Source organism: Haliotis rubra, unplaced genomic scaffold (assembly GCF_003918875.1).
Source record: "Haliotis rubra isolate DU_JTF1 unplaced genomic scaffold, ASM391887v1 Scf44, whole genome shotgun sequence".
NCBI classification, from domain to species: domain Eukaryota; kingdom Metazoa; phylum Mollusca; class Gastropoda; order Lepetellida; family Haliotidae; genus Haliotis; species Haliotis rubra.
In genome coordinates this window covers 1,946,069-1,968,478 of record NW_025767124.1, presented here as the reverse complement: position 1 = coordinate 1,968,478, position 22,410 = coordinate 1,946,069, and the positions used below count along the sequence as shown (strand labels likewise).

Sequence of the window (22,410 nt, the reverse complement as noted above, 5' to 3'; positions counted from 1 at the left end):
TTGTAAACATGGATCCTAGGTATCAGTTTGTCATTTCGTCTTGTGGATCCCATACCTGTTGTTGACAGGTGTTGTGTACTTGTCAATGACGCGTTCCATGATTTGCAAAATGGTTGATTGGTGCCATGAAAACAATTTCCGTGGTTACTCATCTATCAAGTGCATAAGGCTAGATTAAAGTGACTGTTGGCCCAAAGAGGGGTTACCATATTATTATTTATCCAATTTAAAATGGATACAATTTCAAATTATAAATCTACGTTTAAGTAAAATTGTGATGTTTTGTGATCCTTAGCAAAGTGTGAGTAGCATATATACATCTAAACATACCGAGACACAGAAGCACAGAAGCAAGGATTGTGTTGAAGAAGAACAAGAAGCTATTGGAAAGGATTGTGTTGAAGAAGAACAAGTTATGCATCTATTGGAATGGAAGAGAGAAGTTGTCAGCCCATGTAACTTGTTCCTACCGAGACACAGAAGCAAGGATTGTGTTGAAAAGAACAAGTTATGCATCTATTGGAAGAGAGAAGTTGTCAGCCCATGTAACTTGTTCCTACCGAGACACAGAAGCAAGGATTGTGTTGAAGAAGAACAAGTTATGCATCTATTGCAATAGAGAAGTTGTCAGCCAATGTAACTTGTTCCTACCGAGACACAGAAGCAAAGGATTGTGTTGAAGAAAAACAAGTTATGCATCTATTGCAAGAGAGAAGTTGTCAGCCCATGTAACTTGTTCCTACCGAGATACAGAAGCAAGGATTGTGTTGAAGAAGAACAAGTTATGCATCTATTGCAAGAGAGAAGTTGTCAATGTAACATGTTCCTCTTCATCATATCAACTTCTAAAATGCCCCCTTAAGACGAAAATGATTGTGTGATTCGTAAATGAAACAGTAATGTGTTAGTCTAGTAGATAACAGATATGCCACCATTGGCTTCAAACATTAGACGAGACTATACAAGCCGATTATTTTCGAGTATTGTTTCGAGAAATCATTATCAACTGTTTACTTTGCACATGCCGAAGTGTATTTACTGTGACAATCATAAATTTGTCTTCACCCTTCGATCCACAGAGAGAGAGAGAGACGGAGGCGTACATACATACATACATACATACATACATACATACATACATACATACATACATACATACATACATACATACATACATACATACATACATACATACATACGAAAGAATATATTGGAAGTGTTCAGGCGTTACTTGACGTTTATTGAACAACGCGCCATCTTACATTTTGTTCCAAGGAACAGCCTAGAAACGGTGGTTAAAAGAAGCACATCGTCCGACAGAACCAATCAAAGACCTCATTTGTTTCATCTAGGTGAGTGAGAGACATTTCCTCACCAGATTAACGCTGTTTCTCTGTCTGGCAAATTTAATGAAAATAACCACGTGTATTTTGCCGAGTGTATACCCCGCCCGTGGTTCATTAGACGTAGAGCAAACACCATCACTGATGACGAGATCACCTGTGTGGGTCATGATTGAGCGTCTTACGTAGAGTTGTATTCAATGTGACATATTTCTATAAATCCCAATCTAATCATATCGGGGACCTGCCGTTTATAGAAGCCATGTTAAATGTTAGAGGTTATTATAGTTGCAGCCTTGTTATTAATATTAGCTGCCGTTGGGCAGTTCGAGGTGATGCTTTCTCGAGGGAGACAGAGCTAACAATAGGGCCTATTTGACATTTTCTTAGACTGGTTAATTCAGAAACCTAGCGTAATAGCTGACGAACTTGGTTTTGTCTCAGGGGCACAGTCAAAGAGTTTGGTTTTACGTATATACTTGTTGAAATGTGGCCCAATATCACAGCCTCGTTAATGAGAAACCTCGTTATTCCGAACAAAGTCCTGTCCTTATCACCTGATTAACGAGTAATTGGTTTCGAGTCAGTTTTTGTAAATGTCTGCTTCATATTCCAAACAGAGCCATTCGGATTTCTCTACTAAGACCTAAAAAGCCATGTGTTGCTCATTTGCCTATAGATTCAAATCCGAAGCTGGAGGTCTTGACACTTACCATTTTCTTCTCGTTTTGTCGAGTAGCACCATAGATCCTAGCACGGTCTCGGTAGCGCTCGTATGTTATGCCACTAGAATAATTGGTTGCGTTTCACAATCGATTCACCATCATTAAAAGAAACATAAATATGTTAGCCCCTACCCCCTTCCCTTCCAAAAAACCCAAACATAATGACCTACTTATCGTATTTTGGGGTGGGCTGAAAGAGAAAAACTTTCTTTTTTGCCTAACAGCGTTTCGCTGTACCTGTAATGAACACATCTTGTTTTGCTGTATAAAACAATTGTTAATGGCAAGAGCCAATTGCCATGATGCAATGGTTTTATCGATTGGTTTGCGAGACTGCGACTGGTAGCCCCAGACTAAACCATCAATCGTGATTAGACAGGTTCATTGTCTTTTAACTAGACCCGTGTCTTGCAATAAATAACAGTAAATTGACTGGCGCGGAATCTAATGGATTTTCAAAAATAAACATTAACCAGAATCTAAATGATCGAAGTTAAATATCCAAATCGTTGTTCATTTGTACGTTTTTTCAAGACAAATTCATCTGGTCGAAGTCTGTTGAAATTAAACTATATTAGTGAAGTCATTTATTTATTCATCTTGTTTTAACGAAATTACTTTAATTAGACTCATGTCTAGGAAACAAACGTTAAGATCTAAATTTGGATTTTAAATAATAATGTTTGACGTCATGTTTTCTCATTGTCAGTATCCTTGGGTTGAAATGAAAGGAAAGGGAGACATGATTTCTAGTCTTCAAGATTCCTACCTTTCGACCAGCCAAAACAAAACAATCTCAAACTCACACAAGCTTCAGAATCTGATCTGGAATAACTGTCACCGATGTAACAATGCTTTAACGATAATCCGCCCACAACATAAAGAAGGTAGCCTCGATCTAGAGACTTAAGTGTGCATTTCTTGACTTTAACCCCTAAGCAACCCTACCAGCCCTTCCAATTAGAAAATATACAAAGGAAACAAAAAATACAACAAAATAATAAAGGGATGTTGGCAGTTTAATCATTGCTATAAACATAGGTTTATAAAGACTTGTTATAAAGATAGGTTTATAAAGACTTGTTTCTCAATTAAAGATTTGTCATGTACTTTAGACTAAGATATACATGTACCTTCCAAAATGTAATATAATCCATTCGAGATAACTTCATAATTGGAAGGTTTGGTTTTAACTTTTTCCTAGAAATATTTATCTACAAAGTGCGGATGTTATTATATTATGTTTCATTGTGAAAATAAGGGACGTCATTGATTCCGTCATATACACTGAACAAACTACATTATACAGTCATCTCGTCAGCCCGGACACTGATAACTCGCAAACCGTGGGCAATGTCTATACTGAGTTAATGAACATGACTTCGTTTGTTGGGACAGGTGAAGGTCCGGGTCAGGGTTAGAATTGGTCTTCAGCAACCCATGCTTGTCGTTGGAACCGTAGGAATCGATTGACTCATGTCATCGTATCCCAGTTGCGTAAATCGATCTTCATGCTGTGGATCATTGGATTGTCTGGTCCAGACTCGATTATTTTCAGACCGCCGCCATATAGCTGGATTACTACTGTGTGCGGCGTTAAACAACAAACAAACAACGTCGTAAACAACGTCGTAACTTTGATATTTTAATCCGGACTGAATTTGAATGTAAATGTACCGTCCATATTATGGGCGTTTCAGCGTGTTTCTGGACACATGAGAGGGGGTTTAATAAGCACGAGAGTCTCATACATTGTTTACAACTACACGTGAAGGTTAGAATATTGATCTTCAGTAGCCCATGCTTGTCGTAAGAGGCGACTAACGGGATCGGGTGGTCAGGCTCGCCGACTTGGTTGACACATGTCATCGGTTCCCAATTGCGCAGATCGATGCTCATGCTGTTGATGACTGGATTGTCTTGTCCAGACTCGATTATTTACAGACCGCCGCTATATAGCTGGAATATTGCTGAGTGCGGCGTAAAACTAAACTCACTCACTCACTCAATTGTTTATAACTTACCGAGTCTCCGCTTGTGTAGGCTTCACAATCCCTGCTGTAGGCGACCCGGAACTGCACCACCCAGGCACCTTCATCCGGGTCTCCCTGGGTCTGGATGCCTGTGATCAACATTGGTTTAGAAAGTGTCACCTGAAAAAAGGCATGAGAGTAAACCAATATAAGGAAAATGGCCGTGTCGTGTCAGGCTAATGATACAAGCATTAAAACAGGTTAAAGAACTCATGAACTGCGGGTGGTCAACTTTGTCGAGTACAATTTCGGCGGTGGGGTAGCCTAGTGGATAAGGCGCTCGCTCGTCAAGACCCGGGTGCGACTCCCGACATGGGTTCAAAGTGTGAAGCCCATTTCTGATGTAACCCGTCTTGATATTGGTGGATTATTTTTTAAAGGGGAGTAAAACCATTCTCACTCAATTGAACTCGTGGGTGAGTATTGTTAATCACCGTATTAACAGTATTCCAGTTACAGGGCCCCTAAGTAGGTCACGGCACTTCGCGAGACCTTCCGTTGTTTGTACTTCCGGTGACAAACAACATTTCATACCTTTCAGACTGGTCTCATGGTTGTTTGTTGACAGTAAGGAACCGATCCTTGCAGAAATAACACATTTCCGATCTAACCACCCCCAAATTAGCCAACTATTACGACTGTCAACAGCTGTAAAGAGTATTTGGCGGTCGCGCAATTTTGAACCAGAACTGGTTCTTGAATATACGCTTGTCACCGGAAATCTGGAACCGGAAGTAGCGCCTCGCGATTTACGGGCCCTATATCATCAAAATATGGGAGGAAATTCCCAAGTGATGCAGTTCTTAGACAATTTGGTGCAATCCACGAGCATATGCATAATGTAGACGAACCGAGAAGGGGATCGGAGCGTGCAAGGATTTGAAGCATGGACCATAGGTTTGTGACACACCAAAGGAAGCCACAACGGAGAGTGTCGCTTTTAACAACTGGGTCGATCGTTTACCCTCAGCCCCTGAGTGTTTGAAGTAAATTATCACATTAACGTAGTCTCAACATGTAGATAACTCCTATATACATGTAACGAGTGACGAGGATTAGATGGCTAATAATTAACGATTACTGATGACATGGCTTGTTGCTTCTACTACCGCCTTCGCTGTGCCTGTGGCTTTGACTTCGAGGTCCATCCATGGTACGACCCTGAACATGTCCAGGGCGTCATGGAAAATGACAGCTTTAAACCTCTTTGGAATCGGCCCATATACAGTCTCAGAAGAATTTCAGCCAACAAACCTGATCTTGTCCTTTTTGATAAAGCCAAATTGAATGAATTTATTTATATCATTGAATTTTCTGTCTCTTTTGACAGCAACGTGATTGGCAAGATTCAGGAAAAGCATTCCCACTGGCTCCCCACTGTTCTCGGTGCCATGGGTTTGGTACCTCCTGGTCAGGAGAGCACAGCCCTTCTCACACTCTGGGTAATGCAGAAGGCTGCAGTGTTAGGGAGTCTACATACTCTCCGGAAAGTTCTTGATGGGTTTGACTCGGCAGCGTTTCCTGGGAGAAGTCCCATTCGCTGTCTGGGCTGCGTGTAGAGGGGGCAATGGCCCTGAGCTGATGATGAGCCTTACCAAGGCTGACTGTGCTAGGATCACCCGAACCCTCTATTTTTGTGTACAATGATTACTAATTTTATTGTTGTTACTGTATATATTCTGTCTGTGAAAGGAGATTTTCATGAACTGTAAAACATACATCATTGCTTTTGTTTCTAAAATGGCCACAGTTATAACAAACGATTGGTATTGGTATCCCAGGAAAAGTCTACTGTGTCGCAAACAGCCGTAGCGTGTAAATATGGAAGCCTGTCAGCGCCACAATCTGAAAAGATTTTATCAAGCACGTAGAAGATACATCTTCGTAGTTGATACTTACATCATCTACATAGATAATACTTTCCTTACTTTTCATCAAATGATACTCATATCTCCATGCATGATATTATATGTGCATATCGTTATTCAGACACACAAATATATATTTGTATTATCATATATCTAAATGTTTTGTAGCCTGTTCATCATCTTTTTGCAACTGACCATCTCTGTATTTTCACACTTTTCTAAAATATTTTTTTCAAACCATTAGCGTTAAAATAAAACCAACAACAGCCAACTATATTCATTAAACACAACTTCGACACATTTGTAACGAGGGGTTACTTCATGGCCTGTAATGATGGTAACTCAAAAAGAAATATCACGGGTGATACTGAAAACATCGGTCATTATCAGACCCGGAACTGTTGGCGATTTCTCTGTAAAATATTATTGCCAAAGTCGTTATTTCACCTGCAGATGATACCTTTATCTTTAAGTAGAGTATATTATATAATAATTATTATAATGGGTTTAACGTCGTGCTTGAGAATATTTCGCTCATATGACGACGTGCATGCGTGTGTATGTGTATGTGCGGCTGCTTGTACTAGCCCAGACTTAAGCTGGTTTTATAGTGCTAGCCCACTGAGATACTATGCCGCAGTGAAGCATGAATATCCCACTCAGACACATTATTCTGACTCCGAGCCGACCAGTCCTTGTTGTACCCATTAATGCCGAGCGCCAGGCAGGGACCAACAAGTACTTTATTTTAACGTCTTTTGGTATGACGCGGTCGGGGATCGAACCCGCGACCTTCCGCTCTCCCGGGCGGACGCTCTAACCACTACACCACGGAGGCGGTCTATTATGTAAGTATAAGCAACATATATATTACGTAGATGGACGTATGTTCTAAGTAAACGTAAAATGGATACGTAGATGAAAGTGTCTTCTACGTAGATGTTAATGTGTTTTATGTGGCAATAATACACTTCCATATAATACCACCAGTGTCAATAATGTTTCTATTAATGCAATGTTCACCGAAGATGAGACATAATTTCAAAATTCACTTAAAACATTATGTGATTTACCTGTACAAATGGCTCGTTGCTGAGACTGTGCACCTTCCACGACGACGGCCCATTCAACCTGACGTTGCTGGCGTTGCCGTCAGAAGCTGCCAGTTCGAAGTCCACTAATGGATCCAAGGCGTCGGAAGCAAGACCTACAGGTGTATGACACGTCTCCTGTGGAAGTAACAACATATATAGAATACCTATTACATACTGACATTTATGTGCATGTACATTGCAATACTTCCCGGACTCGGGGCATAAATGTCAGTGGGTGAGATTTCAAGGACAAGTTACTGAAGTGAAAAACAGGATAGGCTTCATTTTTCTGCTGTTTTTTTGTTTGTTTAACGCCACTACCAGCAAGTTTCTCGGGTTGCTAAATATTATATCGTTATTTTTAAGCATGCTCGTGTGGCTATGTGTGCGTTTTCATGTCGGCATGTTACTTGCAACCAAGGTTGACCAGGTAATGGATAACTTTGTACAATACTGGAAATACATAAACATAAAATGCAAATTTCATTTCGGATATAATATCAAATCGCTGCTAGGAAACGAGAAACAAAACATCCGCGGAATGTGTTGATAACAATATTTAGATTAGCAAGTGCTAAATCCTACATCAAAGTTGCATCATTGAGAATCGACAATCGAATATATATTTTCCCTGGAACGTTCACGAATGAATACTTTCGATTATATATATATATATATTTAACACTGTCAGTGAAATCCCGTTATATATTGGAAAAGCGGCGTATATCTATATTCATAATACTATACTCCATAGTTTGGAATTTGCACTATATATACCTAATTGTTATCAATATATATTTTACGTTCATATATATATATAAATATATGACGAAATCGTATATATATATGGCTAATATATATATATATAGCCGCTTACGTATATATATATATATATATATATATATATATATAACACAAAACATCCGCGGAATGTGTTGATAATATATATATATATATATATATATACACAAAACATCATATATATATATATATTATTATTATATATATTATATTATTATATTATTATTACACCCAGTTAATTATATTCTTTTAACAGTTTTATCCACGATTGAATTACCTATGACTATGACGTCATTTCGAGGTTGTACCACGGTACCACAATCCTGGGATTCTATACGTACGGACTGTTGAGGTTATCCGAAGTTTGACGTCAAGCGGCTGACATGCGTTAACATTAGCCACCACGATTTCGTCACGAGTTTTGAAATCGAACGTAAGCATATATTGTGCTGAATTCGAGGTTTCCGGAGTGCGAATTCCAAACTATGGAGTGAGTGAGTGAATATAGATATACGCCGCTTTTCCAAACTAACGGGATTTCACTGACAGTGTTAAATATTGTGCCAGAAAACACTTTAATGAGAATATAGAACATTTCGCTGTAATGGTAACCGTGACAAATAAAATGATAAATAACATATTCAGTATATAGAGATAATGTTCATAAAATACTTTTTTCCAATGCATTATATTATATTATATTATATTAATATGAGATATGAATGTTTTTAGATACATCCACTGGAATTTCATGGCCCTAACAGGCTACACTGGTCCCTGACGTTGGTTTCTGATAAAGACATGTGCATGTGACCTAGAAACGTCACTCAAAAGTGATTGGTGATATGTGATCTTTGTGGTGAGTTATTGTGTTACAACTAACGGGACTCTCCCAGTAACCTTAGTTCTACATCCATATAACAGTACTTCCAACACATTTACACGTGGGTAGTCGGAGAGACGCTTGGGGAGACGGGTCCCACGAACAGCGGAGACTTGGCACATTGCTGGATAGCTGAGAGTCACCCAGCAGTTACAGTCTCACACTGTATAGACAATAATCTACTCAATTATGGCTGTTATACCGACACTTGTGTGAAATACCAGGACCATTATATGATTTCAGGAAGTACGTCAGTGATAACAGAAACACAACTATAACATTATCTCTTGGTAATTAATGTTTTATGGTTGTATGTTCCAATATCCATTATCGTCTTGTCGCCTTCCATGAAGACTTAACCGCCTCCGTGGTGTAGTGGTTAGAGCGTCCGCCCGGAGTGCGGAAGGTCGCGGGTTCGATCCCCGACCGCGTCATACCAAAAGACGTTAAAATATGGTACTTGTTGGTCCCTGCCTGGCGCTCGGCATTAATGGGTACAACAAGGACTGGTCGGCTCGGAGTCAGTATAATGTGTCTGAGTGGGATATTTATGCTTCACTATGGCATGGTATCTCAGTGGGCTAGCACTATAAAACCAGCTTCAGTCTGGGCTAGTACAAGCAGCCGCACATACACATACACACGCATGCACGTCGTCATATGAGCGAAATATTCTCAAGCACGACGTTAAACCCAATTTCACCACCACCTCCATGAAGACTTAAATACCAACATATGCCCAGTTCGCCATACTTCAATACACAATGTTAAATTATTCCCTGTACATATCTGGAAATATTAGGGGCGGTGGGGTAGCCTTGTGGTTAAAGCGTTCGCTCGTCAAGCCGAAGACCAGGGTTCGATTCCCCACATGGGTACAATGTGTGAAGCCCATTTCTGGTGTCCCCCGTCGTGATATTGCTGGAATATTGCTAAAAGCGCCGTGAAACCAACCTCACTCACTGGAAATTTTCTGTCATCACGGTAATAAATTATGGTGGAGCTCAATTGGGAAACAACCTCCCAGGTTTGTGTTCTGTGGTGATTCCAGCAAAGAATAGATCTTCCTCTCCCCAGGTCTACACTCGTGGTTGGATTCTGACAGAATAAGTGATCAGTGCCGGAAGCGTGTGTCCCTTTAGAAACTGTAGGGACAGAATGGCCCGCGCTTGACTACCTGGGGGAATTCCGTGACAAGATGGGTCCCTTGTTTCACACGTTTGGTTGCCTCGAACAGAACACATATACATGTCTCTCCGTTGAGATTCCGGCAGAGAGTTTGCTCCCGGTGAAGAGGTTTTACTACCTACGGGATTTCCGTCCTAAAATAATGCAGCTGTAATCGAAGGATCCTCCACATTTACAACGACTGAAAACATGCTATATATCACCCTCAGGATGCAAACATTATCCATTCGATACCACGTTGTAACTAAACCCGGCCTTTTTATCCTAGCAATGTACAATATAACCAGGAATTATTTCAAAGAAGTTTAAAAAAATATTCTTGGTTCGAGGTGACCTGAAAGTGTGATACTTCAATAGCAGAAAGAGTGCACAGGAGTGCATTTGAGTGAGTGAGTGAGTTTTACGCCGCTTTTAGCAACATTCCAGCAACATCATGGCGGGGGACACCAGAAATGGGCTTCACACATTGTACCCAAGTAGGGGTTCGAACCCGGGTCTTCGGCGTGACGAGCCAACGCTTTAACCACTAGGCTGCCCCACCGCCCCAATAGAAGAAAGAGTGCACAGGAGTGCATTTGAGTGAGTGAGTTTTACGCCGCTTTTAGCAATATTCCAGCAACATCATGGCGGGGGACACCAGAAATGGGCTTCACACATTGTACCCATGCTGGGAATCGAACTCGGGTCAACAAATGAGCATCATACACATTTACACATGTGGGGAATCAAAGCGAACGCTTAACCACTAGGCTACACCATCGTGAGCGGCATTTGATGCTGTTATCAACCTCGTCTTTGTCATATAGTATTTGTACGTGATAGGAGGATAAAAACTTCAAACACAGGGGTGTCATCGTCCTACAGTGTGTGGTTCCGTATTTCCCCACTCGACCGACATGTGGTGAGACATGTAACTACCCCCCATCTTCTCAGTGCATAGGCTCTATAGTGACCTTGGTATCCAGTTTCCAAAGTACATTTAGGTAAAGCTGGGTAAGTAGGACAAGGAATTAATTAGAAGATAACACCCACGTATACAGTGTACAAGTCCATATACGTGCATACAGACAACCCCATGGCATGTAGAAATAGTATTTTAATATGAATGGTTATTGTCATATTGTGATTCTGTGAAGAATTGGTACTTTGTAATTCTGCGTGTCATGTATCGCCTCTCAAGATCTCATCTTCTTTAGTACAACCCAGTTGAAATACCACAGATTACAAACATACTGCATTCCCTGGCTGGCGTCTATGGTCGAGGTCAGTACAAGTATGGACAATTAAATTAAAAGGTCGGGCGATGAGAAACACAAAATATATAAGTGATGCCCTATCCTTAATCATATTTATGTTCACCAAGGACGTTCCATGTCCAGCTGCCGTTGTGATAAATGACGCAATTTCTCGGGGTCTTGATGACCAGTGCTGTCCCACCATTCCATTGAAATGAGAACAGTCAGTTTAGTTTTACGCCGCTTGTAGCAATATTCCAACAATATGACGGTGGGAGGCCTGGCCCCACCGCCCCTGATAACATGACATCTCGCCAGTACACCCGTATTATAACCTCGGATAGTCGTCTCATGAGTACCAACAACTTTTAAATGAAAGACCCTCGACGGCATACTTGCAATCAAAAACATAGTCTGAGTGAGTGAGTGAGTGAATGAGTGAGTGAGTTTTACGCCGGAATCAGCAACATTCAACCTATATGGCGAGGGAATCCAAAATGTATTTAACACATGTAATGTATTGTACCCATGTGAGTGAGTATGGTTTTACGCCACTATTAGCAACGTTAAAGCAACACAACGGCGGGGGACACCGGAAATGGGCTTCACACATTGTACCCATGTGGGAATCGAACTCGTGTCTTCGGCGTGACGAGCGAACGCTTTAACCACTAGGCTACCCCACAGCTCCTGTACTCATGTGGGGATCGAACCCTGGCCTTCGGCGTGACGAGCGAACGCTTTAACCACTAGGCTACCCCACCACCCCTGCTTGAGGAAAGTGATGAACATCTTAGATGTTTACAACTTTGCTAAGACCCACGAACACGGGAATGGCCCTGACAAACCCAGAATTATAATCACAGCGAATCGGGATTCGAACCGACGATCTAAAGTTTCTCGCATCCTTAAGCGAGGCAACTCCGCCAAACACATTTCATGGCATTAGACCATCGGGCCTCTTGCTTCCTGTACAGGGCAGCATCTCACCACATGTCCACAGAGTGGAAACGGCACGGAACCACTCGCTGTGGGACAATGGCATGACCGCGTTTGAAGTCCTTTGCATCATATTACGTAGAAATTTCTATTTGACAAAGACTAAGTTGATGAAAGCAATTCTCGGACCCAACTGTCAGTCCTGTCGCTTCTGCTATTGAGGTATCAAACTTTCAGGATATCATCAAAGAAAAAATGCTTTTATTCAATTTCGGAGGAAATAACCCTCGGCCATATTGTTCATCGTTGGGATAAATCACGAGAGGTTTAATTTCAACATGGTATTGATTGGGCAAGTTTGTATCCGCTGAGTGATATATAGTGTGTTTTTCCTTCGCTGTAAATGTGATGTACGAGCAATTGAAAAATCACTAAATCACATTTTCACAGTGTGTACTCTGGAATTCACTGTTATTTTCTAGTTCTATATTCAACGGGATGAATGGTGCACAACAATGTCCTTTTGTATTGAGCATTTCAGGTATTTAATGGAGGATTTGTGTTAACCGATAAAAAATTGTAACTATTTCCTGTGAGATTTATTTCACTGACTGAAATTATTCAATCGATATTTTGTTTAACATATTTCACATTGTTTGTTATTCTTATAATCAAAGTAGCAGTGAAAGGAACGGGAGAAAATAAGATACTTGCAAAATTCGAAACGGATCATCTTTACGTGGTGTTCTGCCTAGTACGAAACCTAAATTTGATATGAGACGGTATATAATAGACCAGATGTGAGCTGTATCATACATTTGCGGACATATATACTCTTTGTGAATGTTAGCATGTCTTTGCAAACATTTCAGCCAGGATCTACCGATCAGGTTCGCATCCTACATGCTCAGATTATGATCCTTGGCACTAGCCCATACTCGGGGCCTCTCAGACTTTTTATTTTATGTTTTATTTTTTTATTTGTTTTATATTTCATGAAACCCAAGTTTACCATCATAAACGGTCCTTACATAATGATATATACAAATACAAATGTAACATAGTTAGACCAGTGAAATATCAGCCTGTATAGGGTGTTGCATGCAATGCCACATCCAACATATCATGTTTTATATAGCGCAACATGCAGAATACAGTTTTGTATATAGCGTCATATCAGACATAGAATATTGTATATGGGGTAACATCCAACATACGCTGTATATTGCGCAACATCCAACATATGTTGTATATAGTGTCATATCCGATATATCGTAATGTATATAGCATATCATACGACCTATTATGTTGTATATAGCACCATATCCGACATATCATATTGTATATAGGGCCACATCTGATCTTTCCTGCTGTATATTGCGTCACATTCAACATATCGTATTGTATATCGCGGCACCTCCGACATATCATGCTGTATATAGCACAGTACCAAGCATACAATGTTGTATATAGCGTCATATCCGACATATCGTATAGTATATGGAGTCGCATCCGATATATGTTGTACATAGCGCAACATCCGAAATATCATGCTACCTACAGCGTCATATCACACATATCGTATTGTATATTGCGGCACCCCCGACATATCATGCTGTATATAGCGCAGTACCAAGCATACAATGTTGTATATTGCGCCATATCCGACATATCGTATTGTATATGGAGTCACATCCGACATATGTTGTACATAGCGCAACATGCAGAATACAGTGTTGTATATAGCGTCATATCAGACATAGCATATTGTATATGGGGTCACATCCAACATACGCTGTATATTGCGCAACATCCAACATATGTTGTATATAGCGTCATATCCGACATATCGTATAGTATATGGGGTCACATCCAACATATGTTGTACATAGCGCAACGTCCGAAATATCATGCTACCTATAGCGTCATATCCGACATATCGTATAGTATATGGGGTCACATCCAACATATGTTGTACATAGCGCAACATCCGAAATATCATGCTACCTATAGCGTCATATCCGACATATCGTAGTGTATATGGAGTCACATCCGACATATATTGTACATAGCGCAACATCCGAAATATCATGCTACATATAGCGTCATATCCGACATGTCATATTGTTTAAAGCACCACATCTGACATATCATGCTGTATATTGCATCACATCCCTTCTATCTCATTGTATATTGCATCACATCTGATCTATCATGTTGTATAATGCATACTTCTCTGGCATATTATGTTGTATATAGCGCCACATCCAACTTACCATGTTGTACATAGAGCTACATCTTACATATCATGTTGTATATAGCGCAACACCCGACATACCATGTTGTATATAGAGTCACGTCCGACCTATCGTGTTGTACATAGTTGTCTTATCTGACATATATTGTATATAGGTCTTATCTAACATATGTTGTATATAGGTCTTATCTAACATATGTTGTATATTGTGCCACATCTGGCAGGGGCCTCTCAGACTTGCTGGGGGCGGTAGGGGTAGCCTAGTGGTTAAAGCGTTCGCTCGTCACGCCCAACACCCGAGTTCGATTCCCCTCATGGGTACAATGTGTGAAGGCCATTTCAGGTGTGTCCCGCCGTGATATTGCTGGAATATTGCTAAAAGCGGCGTAAAACTAAACTCACTCACTCAGACTTGCTGCATGTTACACCATGTCTAAGGAATTAAAGAAAATCATTTATTTTAACTACTGTTCGTAATCTTCATCAACTTCATCATATCCCGTTTACTGATGTAGGAAAGAGAAAAAAAGTTAACTTGTCAGCCACATTTTGATAATTTTCATTTCAATCATTTGATTTAAAAGATAAAGCTGAAATTGATCGATTCCTCTTTACAAAGACTTTTTTCTGTGTATCGAAGAATTGACAATAAAAAATACGTCCCTGTCAATACATAGACGGACAGACACACACGCATACAATCACGCACTCAGAATTGTAACTGGAGACTGCCTTCAGACGTCAACAACAACGACTCATCATGTGTAAACGTCCTACCAGTGAGTGAATACTCCCGTCTTTCATGTCCCTTGTCAGAGGTTCATTGCGCCGGAACATCACAAACGTGATGCAAAATGCCTCGCCTTTTCGCTTCTGTCTCCGGACGGAAACGCCGATGGTAACAACCACCTACACTGTTCTGGTAACTACAACGACGTCGATAGCCGTCAACGACAGCGTCATCAGTGTCACGACGTCGCCCTCTGAAGGCTTATGGCAATATGAGGCTTGGGTAATTACCTCCTGTGGGAAAGCATGTGCTTCGGCAATTAGGTGTCGTTGATTCTACAGATTCTACAGTTCCAAATAAATCACTGGGGTACAATGCTCTCGTCAAATGCACTTAATGTGTTTGTGAGTGCCTATTCGAGGAAGTGTTGTTGCAAACATCAATATTCCAACTATATGATGGCATGCTGCACATATTCCAGCATGGGTAAGTTGTACAAGTGGTTAATAGTATGAGTAACAACCAACGCCGTCAGGGTGAGATGTTGACGTTGACCATACAATACCATTAGTTTTGAGACCTGTAATAAAGGAAATATATTACCTTTGAATCCAAGGGTGAGTGAATGCGGTGCGCACGCACACACACACGCACACACACACGCACGCACGCACGCACGCACACACGCACGCACGCACGCACGCACGCACACACACACACACGCACCCACACACACACATGTGAACACACACGCACACGCACATGGTTAAATAATCTCAATTGTCCTGTCTGATGTGAACACACTTAGTTTGGCTTGTCAGATTCCTTGCATGTGTTTGCCTCCCCGAAAACACACACACACACACCTCCACACACACACACACACACACACACACACACACACACACACAAGCACACACACAAGCACACACCCAATCCGACAGAGGTGCCGACGTACAAAAGTCCCAGGTGAGACATTCCACATAGAAGTCTATGACAGTAGACAACAGAGTTCCTTTAAGTCTTTATAAAAAAGGTTATGTGTTGTTTGAACACATTAGCCTCGTAGATTCCATGAAAACTGGCCATTGTGAAAGGTTACATCACCCAGACACCTGGTGTCTGATAATTGAAATCGGTCGCTAAAAGCGGACCGACTTTTAATGGTCCTAATTCTCTAATCTAATGCTCTAATCTTATGCAATGCGTGTCAACAATGTGACAGCGGTCAATGTTTTAATGGCTATTTACACTCAGTACACATTCTGTACGTTTTAACAAATATTTTACTTTCCATTTATTTTGTTTCTGAAGAATGCGTTAACAAATACAATCGACAAAACGTGTTAACACACAACAAACACGATATTTGAGCATGTTATTGCAACTCAACGATATCATGAATCGTTCTGTGTTAAATGTCGCTTGTCTGGGCAAAGAAAACACACCTCTTCCCGTTCCATGCATTGTATGTGACATTCAAAACGACATAACGGTACAACTGCTGTTGCGTATGGGCCACGCATACAGTGGGGCCTGTAGAGGTATAAATTAGTTAACAGTAAAATATGCAATATTTAAACAAGGCTCCGGAGATATGTGTACAGTCCTAAACAAGGGAACACGTGAGTCTCGTTTATCAACAAAAAACGCGTAAGCGAGATGAATGTACTTCACTGATGTATAGTAAAACCCAGTATCTGCTTCACCTCGATGTCCCGTTAACAACAAAACCAGTTTAGGAACTACTCTGATGTCTCGAACTTAGGATAACTCGATACGTAGTCAGTGATCCGAAGCACGCTGAGAAACGGAGTGTCACAATCTTTTCGCAAACAATACTTGTGATTATTCCATTTACTTGTGGATGTGTTCATAAGAAAATTCAAGGTTTGAAATCTCTATTTAAATGTTTGATTGGTATTCTAGAACTTGGTGGTATATAAGGAAACTACAACTTAATGGATAACATGCAATATATAATCCCTAATCCATTAATACCATAAACAGGAAGTTGTCAATATCCACAGAGATATATTTTTCCTCAAACAGTCCTTACATATATATATATATAGTATTAAACAACAAACACATATTAATACACAAATAGTTGAGTGAGTGAGTATGGTTTTTCGCCGCTTTTAGCAATATTCCAGCAATTTCACGGCGGGGGACATCAGAAATGGGCTTCACATATTGTACCCATGTGGGGAATCGAACCCGGGTCTTCGGCGTGTAGAGCCAACGCACAAAAATAGTTGAGGAGTTGATATTAATATGTAATAAATCAGAGGATCCTTTAACAAACTATTGGCATAACTGTAAAACAGTAAAATTCCAGCTTATTAAACACAAACCGTCACTAAATTAGTCGAGCGTAGGGACGTAAGTAACAAAGCCGCTGGAATTCACACTACGTAATCTGTAAGGACAATGGTTGAAATCTAATTAGGACTTGAGGTGAGCTGAAAGTGGAATTAACGTCGTGTTCACGAGTATTGCTACTTGCGCACGTGTATATGTGTGTGTGCGTAGGTACGTACGTGCGTTTGTAGTATCAGCCTACTGAGATACAATGCCTATGTTTCATATGAATACTATGCTCAGATACATTATGCAAATTTGAGCCGACCAATTCTTGTTTTGTATCCTTTATACCGAGTGCTATATAGGTAGATTCACAGGTATTTTATATGACGTGTCCTGGGGCTCGAACCGCCGATAGACGCTCCAGGCAGATGCTCTGTCTGCTACCCCACCGAGACGGTGAAAATGAACGCTTGAAAATCGACATTCATGAAATAATTTAGATAATCGCCTAATCTTTGAGACTGGACGGAACCAAATAATTTGAAACATAAAAGCGAGATGACAGATTTCTGAATCCTTGTAAAATCTACCTGACTCGGCGAAAAAGAAAATAATATGGTTCAGGGACTGCGAGATACTCTAGAAATAACCTAACCTAAATTAATCGTTTTTATTTCTACATATATCTATACTGGTAACATGATCACAAGACTAATGCTTAGTCTCAGAATATATATAATTTTGATAGTAACAAACAAGCCCACTTAAATTGAAAAGGAGCCCCAGGGAGACCAGAACCTGAGGAAATCTAGACTTGCTTTATTTAGGGCTTTGGCACTGCAGAGAGGCTTGGCAGTAGGGAAAATAATGTGGTTCAGGGACTGTGAGACAGACTACATGATCACCAACAGACTGATATCGCAAAGCTAATATCTATATTCACTGGAACGTATTCATAGCAAACATAAAGAGTCACATCCCCATCGCAACTGGTCAAGATTATGGTAACTACGGTAACAGAATTGTTGGCTAAACGTGTATATAAACACCGTAGCTTAAACACAATAAACACCACTTTCAAAGTGGAACTGTTCACTCACTGGTCAATAATTCAAAGAAGTATTTTAAACCTGGACTATAGTGAGTCTATCAGTCAAGTAATGCGGAATCTGACCGAAAAGGTGTAAACGTTTTGGAGGACGGCTGCAGTGGTCTGTATACACCACACATGTATACAAGGCTTGGACGCAGTAAAACACAACCAGACACGCTCCCTCCCGGGTAATTAGCACAAGGAGAGAGGGAAATGGATGTTCAGCAATATTTGATTACTTGACCTTCATCGTGGCAAGGAGCCACGATGCTTGAAGGAACGATGCAGCTTCAGGGATTAAGCATTAATCTCATACAACATGCGTGCATCTGTGTTGATGATTCAGAGCAGATTCAGATTCAGAGATTGACGTAAGAACGTTAATCCTGTAACAGTACGAAGATGCCAATCAAGAAACACGTGGCAGTGGTTTCGTATGGAAATAACAGATGTCCAATCATTCACATGCGAAAAATGATCTTTAATCAGAAACTGTGAAATTATGTGATGTCCTTTCCTTGATTAGTTTGCGTGAGGTAACATTTTTCAGCAAAGGTTTCTCTTTCTATCGTAATAGCGCAAATAATATTCCCTATGCTGCTAAAGTCATCAGCTGTGAATGTAATTATTTCTGAGCCTGTACTTCGTGTTTGTTTCATGAGAGCTCAATCTTGCGGTATTGACACGCATCATCAAATTGCCATTACTTGAATGAGGAACATGTCAACAACACAGCTAGTTTAACACATGTACAAGACTAGTAATGAATAACAGTCACGTGCCTATAAGTTACTCTATACGGAAAAGCTATTTGTAGAGATAGCGATGAATATATGAATAAGGTATTTCACAAACAACGTCTTAATACAAGAACATTAACTCATCTGCGTCCATATCATATTCCAACACAGCCACGTGTCTTAATCAATATACCTCTGTACGCATAGGATCAGTTATAACTATCTTAATATTATGAACTATTAGAAATACGAAACATTAATACACAATTAACGAAATATACAATTGCAACAGATATTTTGGCTGTAAAGATGAAGGAAGAATATTCTTACCTTTTCCCCCACGGGTATAGGTGTGGCCGGGTGTGTTAAAGCAATAAGGGCAGCGACTAGTATGACTACCCTTCCATCCATCGCCCCGTATCGTGTAGTCGTTACCCGCATATTCATAGACCCCGCACGGGAAAGAGAAACTATAGTTCCCCGTAGCGCGATGCGCTGTTTAAGTAGAGCCTTCGCGTCTGTGTGTGATGATGTTCACCTCGTGACGGTGAAGGCGGAGGGAGGAAGGGGGGTAATACTCCACTCCGGGAACCAGGTCAGGTCAGAGCTTCACACAACCAGCCAATCTCGGACTCTTCTGGCATGTTCAAGCGATTCTTACAAACCATCCTTGATGTAATGAGTGGCTTCATAACAGCCCGAGTGATGCTGTGTTTAGAGTCTGACTTGTTCTCTACAGGTTGTTGAGGAAAGAGAACTGAATCTGGTATCCTCTGCGGATGTTATATTAAAGCAAACTTCAACGAACTGGCACACTCGATAGACGTTTAATAAACTTTCAGTCAGATTCGAAATATTGCCTAAATAACAATTCGATCTATAACATAATACATTATGTATTTTCCAGTTTAATTTTTGAACAAAAATGCATTTAAACAATCATGTGTATTAAAACATTTGTAGAGATATTTAACTATTAAAACACATGATTTCATTAGCCCGAACATGACATGTTTTTCTATGTTTTAATTTAATTGTTACTAAACTATAAAAAGAAATCTGCAAGGTACTTGATGAACTTATATCATTACTCCATTGTTGTTGGTCACTGTCGAGAATATGAAAATCGTTTTCTACGATGTAATCTACGGTCTACGGTAAAAAAGCGGTGTAAAACTCACTCACTCACTTACTACTCAGCTGAATACAGCCGGCTATACAAGGTCCTAAATAAAAATATGTATCAAATACATCGCCATTAAATAACAATTTCTTGTTTGTTTTCGTATGAGTGAGTGAGTTTAATTTTACGCCGCTTTTAGCAATATTCCAGCAATATCACGGCGGGGGAAAGCAGAATGGGCTTCACACATTGTACCCATGTGGGGAATTGAACCCGGGTCTTCAGCGTAACGAGCGAACACTTTAACCACTAGGCTACCCACTGTCACTGTTTTCGTATGAACCATCATCAGACATGTATGTGAACATTAGCTTGCATCACATTTTAGTGTAATGGTTTCATGATTTATCATATTATCGATACCATGTTTTGAGTAACTCGTTCATCTGTTGCATCCTTGCTCTCCGTAGACATGTAATTGATACAATTTATCTAAAAACACCCGATAAATATATTTATTGTGCATGCAAAATATACACATGTTTGACAATTCAAAAAGGGAAGCGTTGGTCGGCAGGATTCCGCTCGCTGGTGATTTAATGACGAAATAGTTTAAATGGTGTGGATTTTTCTTGGAAATTTAATTTGAAAAACGGCTGACAAGCCTGATTTATTCCAATAATGATGCGACAGAAAGCAGAACAAGAAGTATGCTCGACATGACCAACATGTTGATAAATGCAATATTGGTTCCGTGGGTGGTTCCATCTTCAAGTGGTCCTGATAGCTGGCAGTGGGCATTTTTGGAGTGACTGACTGAATCGTGGTTTCGCCTCAATCAATCAGCAATGTTTCAGCTATGTCAAAACAGCATGTCAGTAATAGTGTAGGTCGGGCCAGCGACCAGCGACAATATTTGATACAATAAGAAACAAATGAAATCACATGTGATGTGTCAGATCAGTAATGTTTCCTCCCAGATTCTTATTTGACAGATGTTAAAGGTGATAGCGTGTGTGTGTTGTGTTGTGTGTGTTTCGTGTGTGTGTTTTGTGTGTTTGGTGTGCATATATATGTGTGTGTGAGAGAGCGAGACATACAGAGAGAGCATGAGAGAGACAGACAGGCAGTTGAATTACGGCATACATACAGGCATACATACATACATACACACATATACATACATGATGACATCTGAAAGGCACTGTCTGTCTAGTCGTCTTGAGTTGTGACCCTCTTTAACCAGTTTCAAATGATTACGGGGTTCTAATCCCAAATTCGAATATGATATTTTGACTTTTTCTAGTGAGTTTCACGCCACGTATACTATTTGCGGCAGCTCTTTCTTCCAGTATTAAGATACCCGGCCCCGTTGACTGACGCCGTGTGAGAGTAGGTCAAACTCGATGGCTTGACTTATAGGCAGTGTGCGAAATAGTTTCCAAATTTTGCTAGCCAGTCGGGCTAGCTATGCCTGAAAGTTACTAGCCCACAAGATAATTTACTAGTTCGAAATGTGAATGTAGATACGGGTTTCATCATTAAGCTGCTGATATTATGAACATTTTTATCAGGCCATAATCGTGCATGATTTAAAAGTGTGTTATAACTTAACAAGTCGGAACTAGTGATATATTTACAAAATGACCCCATGAAAATTCACTAGCCAGTCGGGCCAGTGACTGTGGAGATTTACTGGCCCGATCATATTTTTACTAGCCACGGGCAAGCGGGCCAGTGGCTATTTCGCACGCTGCTTATAGGGTGTCAGTCAAACTACCCAACGCTGTGGTTTTTCTTGACCATGTCAATCTTTGGTTTGTCTGATCCAGACTCGAACATACATCTACATACCGCCGTCATGTACCGGATTCATTGCTGATTGCGGCGTTCACCAAAGAGCCAACCAACAAACCTCGCGTTGTGCAATAACAGAAATACCGTTTAACAGTTTAAACACCAACTAAATTAGATCCTAAGTGTAAATATCCATTTAGATTGACATACTGTATCTGTTTGCAAGCACATAATCCAAGTAAATTCAGTTT

The 22,410-nt window shown here is 40.3% G+C and overlaps 1 protein-coding gene across 1 annotated transcript in view; it reads right to left on the bottom strand.

Moving 5' to 3' along the window:
• Positions 1–19,919, bottom strand: part of LOC124289327 (phenoloxidase-activating enzyme-like) — a 36,256-nt gene extending 16,337 nt beyond the window's left edge. The window contains exons 1-3 of the mRNA XM_046725941.1: positions 19,570–19,919; positions 7,043–7,198; positions 4,093–4,221 (exon numbers count right to left, since the gene is read on the bottom strand). Of these exons, the coding sequence (XP_046581897.1) occupies positions 4,093–4,221; positions 7,043–7,198; positions 19,570–19,686 (402 nt within the window). The 5' untranslated portion in view covers positions 19,687–19,919. The remainder of the gene's footprint in view (positions 1–4,092; positions 4,222–7,042; positions 7,199–19,569) is intronic.
• Between the last annotated feature and the right edge of the window lie 2,491 nt (positions 19,920–22,410).